Source organism: Protobothrops mucrosquamatus, unplaced genomic scaffold (genome assembly GCF_001527695.2).
Source record: "Protobothrops mucrosquamatus isolate PMUCROS unplaced genomic scaffold, P.Mucros_1.0 scaffold_165, whole genome shotgun sequence".
Lineage (NCBI taxonomy): Eukaryota > Metazoa > Chordata > Lepidosauria > Squamata > Viperidae > Protobothrops > Protobothrops mucrosquamatus.
Genome location: NW_015386241.1, coordinates 184,793 through 192,083, shown reverse-complemented (window position 1 = coordinate 192,083; position 7,291 = coordinate 184,793). Strand labels below are relative to the sequence as shown.

General features: G+C 40.0%; 1 protein-coding gene across 1 annotated transcript in view; it reads left to right on the top strand.

Moving 5' to 3' along the window:
- The window catches only part of PEX5L (peroxisomal biogenesis factor 5 like), a 53,568-nt gene that overhangs the window by 30,211 nt on the left and 16,066 nt on the right, over positions 1–7,291 (top strand). Inside the window, exons 5-7 of the mRNA XM_015821515.1 lie at positions 1,274–1,400; positions 2,151–2,247; positions 7,091–7,186. Coding sequence (XP_015677001.1) covers positions 1,274–1,400; positions 2,151–2,247; positions 7,091–7,186 — 320 coding nt within the window. The remainder of the gene's footprint in view (positions 1–1,273; positions 1,401–2,150; positions 2,248–7,090; positions 7,187–7,291) is intronic.

The window sequence follows — 7,291 nt, the reverse complement described above, 5'->3', positions numbered from 1 at the left end:
AAATAAATAAATAAATAAATAAATAAATGGTACCTACGTTTAACTCCAACCAAGTTTAATAGTTGATGCAAATGCCACCATCAAGTTGTTATCCCATAACTGGTTAAGGGTGTTATGTGAATGCATCCATTGTATTCTCTACTGCAGCAGCAGCATATATAAAACTCACAGTGGAGAGGGCTTGCGACAATTTCCTTCTTTCTTTGGTTTCAAGAGAAAGAAATCTATTTCTGAGATGCCCTTTTCCTGCTGTGACTTAGCTAACCTTTCTGAAATAGAAAAGCTAGTCAGGGTCGGCCTTGGTTCATGCTTGGATGAAGGGACACCATTTTGGTCCAGAAGAATAGGTTGGACCAAAAGGTCAAATAAACCTCTTGAAAGAACGCGGTACAGGTAGTCCTCAATTTACGAGCACAACTGACTGCAAAATTTCTGTTGTTAAGTAAGACAGTTGTTAAGTGGATTTTGTCCCATTTTATTACCTTTCTTGCTACAGTTGTTAAGTGAACCACTGCAGTTGTTAAGTTAGTAACACAATTGTTAAGTGAATCTGGCTTCCCCGTTGATTTTGCTTGTCAGAGGGTCCCCAGGACCTTGCTGTCAACTGTCCATTTGGCATTTCCAGAAAAAGAAACTCCTGCGACATGATTTTATCAAGAGTATAATATTTTACTGAAAATTTACATTGGCACGGAAGAAATGAAACCAAATCTGGTTTTCCCACACAAAAGCTTACTTAATTAAATAATAGCTTCCCTCGCCCCCATCCACTAGGTGTTCATATTGTCCAATAGTAATATGTCTGCTTGTTACGGGAAAAGTCCACCTGCATTAGTGACCATGGCATTCTTGCAGGCTCTCAAAGATACCTCAGTTGCCTAGGTACCATCTCTTCCACCTTTGGATTCCATTCCACAATCTCTATTCTGTTTTCTGTCAAATTATGAGCGATGGAGAAAATGTAGGTGAAAGGGCGAATCAGTCTTGACACCTGCAACCGTCATAAATATGAGTCAGTTGCCAAGGGTCTGAATTTGGCCACAGGGATGTTGCATCGGCCCTAAGTGTGAAAAACGGTCATACGTCCCTTTTTTCAGTGTCATTGTAACTTTGAACAGTTACACTAAATGAATGGTTGTAAATTGAGGACTACCAATAGCTAGACATTCCTGTGTTGTTGTTGCTAAGATGGCTACGAGGCGTCTAGTTGAGCTGGAGAGAGGCTTAATATTTGCTTTTCTTCCAAGAATTCATTTTCTTTTGCCTTATCCAGTCAATATCCAGGCGCAACTAGAAAAATGGGATGAAGTCAAGCATCGTGGAGAAAGAGCTGGCAAAGCTTCTTCAGGTCCTGAGAGAAAATCATCATCTTCTAAAGCTCCATCAAAAGAATTTGTGTGGTAATTTGTGCTTTTAACTTTCTCTGAGGGCCAATCCTCTCGTTGGGTGAGATGAACTATCCTACCTCATTCTACCCGTGTCATCCTGACAATTAGAACAATTAATCAGTGGACCTTCAGAAGTCGTGAGTGGTCCATCGCTGATTGGGCAACCACCTGTCTGAAATGGTATAGGGTCTCCTGCCTGAGCAGGAGGTTGGATTAGAAGATCTAATCCAAGGTCCCTTTCAAACTACAGATTCTGGGCAACCTGTAGTTAATTCCTTAGCCATACACCATTCATAGCCTGCCATCCCACAGCTGCAATTTAGTTGACTATCATGCCTGTAAGGAGATGACTCAAACCAATGGGAAAGCAGGGAACAGCTCAGCCACAAATCATGTGTGCATTGTATAATAATATACTACAGGAAGAGAACCAAGAGAAATGCTTGTTAGTGTTTAAAGCTGAGCATGACTTCAGCATAAAATGGTCAGAAAACAAATGACGGTGCCAGTTAGAATTCATGGACTCATTCTTACAGTCACTTGTATCTCAATCACCTTGAGGATAGTCTGTTGCATTGCGCTCTACATGGCGCTGCCCTTGAAAACTATTCAAAAGCTACACTTGGTTCAGAATGCCACAGTATCAACAGTGATGTGTGGGCCATGCAATGATCACATAACACCTTTGCTGAGAGTGAACTGCACTAATCACCAATTACTCCTGGGTGCAATTCAAGGAGGTACAATTTTGTTCTTTTGTAGGTTGGCGGAAAACAGATCCCAGCCTGAGCTGGCCACCAGTAAAACCACACTGGAATCTATTTCAGCCACAGATTTAGAATTAGCCCCTGCACCAAAGGTAAGAGCTGGCTTTTATTTAGACTAGTCGTGTTTTGAAGCAGCCAAAAACTGTGGTGTATTCCAGATAATATTCATATTTTGCAAATCAATATTATTAATCCTGGTATCTGCATCATTACTAACGCTATTAGTTATTTTAATAGTATTTGACATTTAATGTAGTATTTTTTATGATGCACTTAGAAAAGCAGCCCAGGATCTACAGGTAGTCCTCGATTTATGACCACAATTGAGCCCAAAGTTTCTGTTGCTAAGTGAGACATGTGTTCAGTGAGTTTTGCCCCATTTTACGATCTTTCTTGCCACATAGTCGCTAAACGAATTAGATAACTTTATTGTCAACTTTTTTCCCTGTGGGCACAACGGCACACATTAAAAATGAAATTTAGTTGCTTGCTCTCAAGTGTACACATACATAACACACATTTAAAACATACTATATACAACATATGTATAGACCTACACCCTTACATATAAGTAACATATAAATATTAATCACTGGCCATCTTGAATACATAACAAAAGGAGGAAGCTGTAGAGTTCACAAGGTTAATACTGTATGGAACAAACAAATGATTGTTAAGTCAAGGAGTACCTGTACTATAGATTTAAACTTCTTGGATCTGCACTTCCACAGCTACAAATCTACCTTGGTCATCCATCAACAAAAGAGGTGGTTTCAATTGTGGTTTAATATATACAATTCCTTTGTAGAATTTGACGATATGCCTTCTTGTCCAATGTGTTAAAATTACAACGCATCTTAGGTGGGTTTCAGGAGCAAGGATATTATTCTAGCCATGTCATTTTCTGACGTATCTCCCAAGCACAGCTACTTGAAAGTGCACAGAAATCATTGGGGTAGCATTTATTAAATGTTAAATCTTACCCTGGAGGAGGATTGATCCATTCTTCAGAACAGCAGTGAACAGCAGTAATTCAGTCAGTCAATCAATCAAACACTGGGGTCAGTTGTTCCCATCTGGAAAAGTTCATATAAATTAATATATTCAAGTATGTTGCATAAAAATCAGAGACACTTGAAAAAAGCATGCCTAAAAACAAATGTATGTTTGATTATGTCAGATTTAACCTCTGGACTCTTTCTGCATTGATTTTGATTTCACCAGTTGACTGATTGGCAGCTTTTAAGGACATGCATACTTAACATGACAAGAATTAAATCAACATTTAAAAAAAACAGTGATAGTTGCAGAGCAACTATGAATTTGGGACATACTGTATTCAGAATAGTATCTCAGTAATGCAGCACTGATATGAACAGGAATCACCCTACCATAAATATTGCTACAAGGACTTGAGTTTGCTTAAGACCAATTCAAACGAGGTACTAGGAATATATTTTAGCCATTATGGTATACCAGCACTCCTGTCCTTCCACACATGCACAACGTTCCCAGTATTAAGGGAATATGTGCATGAATGTCTATGGAGAGTCTCAGTCATCCAGGTCATGGTTGTCCCAAAAGTGTCCCAAAAGCAACTGAAGATTGAAGATGTCACATTTTACTTCTCATCCAAGAAGCTTCTTCAGAACTGATGAGAAGCAAAACTTCTTCAAGGAAAAACAAAGAAAGTCCAGTTGCATTTTAAAAAGCACTTTTGGGACAATGTGCATGAACATACTGATAGAGGCCATTTCTAATTACTGTATGCTTTTCAGTAGTTCAGAAACCATCTACATTCCAGATAGTCTTGCCTTGAGATTAACGTTTATGAATATTAAATAGTCTAATGAGCCATTAAGCTAACATCTTACATACCTAGTTATGCTGCTATGCACCTATTACACCATATCACATCTGGTGTCATCTTAATCAACTGAGAATTGTGAAGAAGCATGCTCTAACCCAGAGGCCCCCAACCCCTGGGCCATGGATCGGTACCGGGCTGCAGCATGCCAGAAACCGGACTGTGCAAACAAGCGAAGCCCCATCCGTGGGATGCAGGCAACATGCAAAACCACGCCCCTTCCGGTCCACGGAAAAACCTCTCTCCACGGAACCGGTCCCTGGTGCCCAAAAGGTTGGGGACCACTGCTCTAACCCAGTGTTTCTCAACCTTGACAACTTTAAGATGTGTGGACTTCAATTCCCAGAATTCCCCAGCCAGCCTTGTCGAAGTGTGTTGAAGTCCACACTTTTTAAAGTTACCAAGGTTGAGAAACACTGCTCTAACTTGTTCTTCATTCAGTAGTGCTCAGACTAAGATCAGCAGATCCTTTTCCTTCTCCCAAAGGGAAAAAAAAACAGCTAGCTCAGTGTTTTATGCATCTGGCAACTCTTTACAACTGAGTAACTGCAAGAATTATAATGATCCAAAGTAAAATCATGTAAGCACACGTAGTTGCCCCCTTTTTGTTGGAAAGAGATCTGGTTAATGAGTTTGACCTCGGACAAGCCTGAGATCATGAGCTTAGCAAAGCCAACGTTTTTTTAGGTCACTCCATGGCTTATCCCTGCATTGAAAGTTGAAATTTCTTTTCAGCGGGTTCATGAGTTTAGAAAGGGGTTTTATTTTAATGAAAAGGGGGATTATCAACTTGCATTGCACTTCTTCCCATGGGATGAATCCAAAGAAAGAGGCTGAACAAAAGAAAAAGCCAGGAATAGCAGGTATCCACAAATCACTACTGCCTGGTCAAAGTGGAAAATGAAAACAGGGGGGGGGGGGGCTTAGAAGCTGAAATTGATGAGAAAATGTTTGATACAGCTTCACTGCTGTTGATAAAGAACTGGGCTGTGATCAAGCAATGGCTTCACTTCAAGCAAAGTGAAGACTGGTGGAGATTAACAATGAGACAAAGCATGGCCTTTGGCCACCAATATTGTTGGTAGGCAGCCATGATTCCAGCTTCCATCTAGCAAAGTACTTTCAACTCTATTCAAAATAATACACACTTTTCCCAAGCATTTGTTAGAAGAATTTGGAACCACTCACTCACTCTCAGCCATGGAAAGAAGAATTCCCCTCAATAGTTTAATATGGAAACAATTTCTTAGTCATTTGGTCTGTGACCATATTAATGTCTTTCCTTCCTTCTTTCCTTCCTTCCTTCCTTCCTTCCTTCCTTCCTTCCTTCCTCCCTCCCTCCCTCCCTCCCTTTCCAATACAAGATGTATATCAGTTGTAATACCTCCAAAGTCAGAGAAGAAAAAGAAGAAGGCAGGAAAAGCAGAGCTAAAATCAGCATCTGAAACTTTTGTATTCTGGAAAGGGCAAAGCACTGACTTGTTTGTGATATTGGATAGAAAGATAGGCGTTGTATAAATTCAATAATAAAGAAATAAATATAATTATTGGATACACTGGGGATCAAAGGAAGTGTACTAAGGAAAGTGATTTCTAAGCCAAGTTTCTACCATCAAATACCTTCCCAAAAGAGGCTTCTTTATGGTTATCTTCCTTGACTGTTTTTCCTAAAAACCTAGACTCGGCTCTAGGAATAAGGACCTTTCATTTTCAATTTAATTAAGGAAAACTCCTTCGAGCACGACACAAGCAATGGACAATGTTGTGAAGTTTTCTAAATCAGGAATTCACAATCTAAAGTCTGAGAGCCACATCTAACTCCAAAACCTGCAGTGAATTGTAATAATTGAGACTAGACTAAGAAGATGTACAGCTTCACAGTACTAGCCCAAATATACATTTGTGCAAATTCAAGAGGTAGCAGCATATCTTTAAAATTTCTTTAAAGTAAGGTTCTACATTTAGGCAAGAAAAACCAAATGCACAGGTATAGTATAGGGGGTACCTTGCTCAATAGTAGTAACTGTGAGAGGGATCTCGGAGTCCTAGTGGACAATCACTTACCGTAAATATGAGCCAGCAGTGTGCTGCAGCTGCCAAAAAAGCCAACACAGTGCTGGGCTGCATTAATAGAGGGATAGAGTCAAGATCATGTGAAGTGTTAATACCACTTTACAATGCCCTGGTAAGGCCACACTTGGAATACTGCATCCAGTTTTGGTCACCACAATGTAAAAAAGATGTCGAGATCCTAGAAAGAGTACAGAGAAGAGCAACAAAGATGATCAGGGGACTGGAGGCTAAAACATATAAGAAACGAACGTCTAGTTTAATGAAGGGAATGTCTAGTTTAATGAAGAGAAGGACGAGGGGTGATATGATAGCAGTGTTCCAGTATCTCAGGGGCTACCACAAAGAAGAGGGAGTCAAGCTCTTCTCCAAAGCCCCCGAAGGCAGGACAAGAAGCAACGGATGGAAACTAATCAAGGAGAGAAGCAATCTAGAACTAAGGAGAAACTTCCTGACAGTTAGAACAATTAACCAGTGGAACAACCTGCCTCCAGAAGCTGTGAATGCTCCAACACTGGAAGTCTTTAAGAAGAGACTGGACAGCCATTTGCCTGAAATGGTGTAGGGTTTCCTGCCTGAGCAAGGGGTTGGACTAGATGACCTCCAAGGTCCCTTCCAACTTTGTTGTTGTTGTTGTTGTTATTTATGTTTGGCTTATCTTGAAAGCTGAGTAGGGTCACCTTGGCTAGTATTTAAGTAGGAAACCATTTGGGAACTATTAGACTAATCCATAAGAAAAATTAAAAAACACAAGAAAGGAATAACAAACTGTTGTTAGGAGTCCATTGAAGTTTGGCAGCTATAATAAATTTGAATAAAGAAATACTTGTGTACATCCTAGTGCTGCTAAGAAAAATGCATGGGTGCAATCACCAGGAGATAAGCTCAGTTTGAAAATATCTTTATTCCTGATACAAACCTAAACTTAGCCCTAAGATTCTGATTCTTTCAATGATTATCTTGCCTTGCCTTATTTTCTGACTGTGGTTTTCTTCCAGGGCCGGTCAACCAAAGAGCAATGCTGGGGAGGACCACTCCTAACCCGAAATCATTCCTTGGAAGAGGAATTTGAACGCGCTAAAGCTGCTGTTGAGGTATTCCTTGGCATTTCAAGAATTAGTTCAATTAGAACAAGACATCATCTACTGCAATAAGCCAATTGCATTCAACTCAACTGTGGACATTGATTAAAAACCACA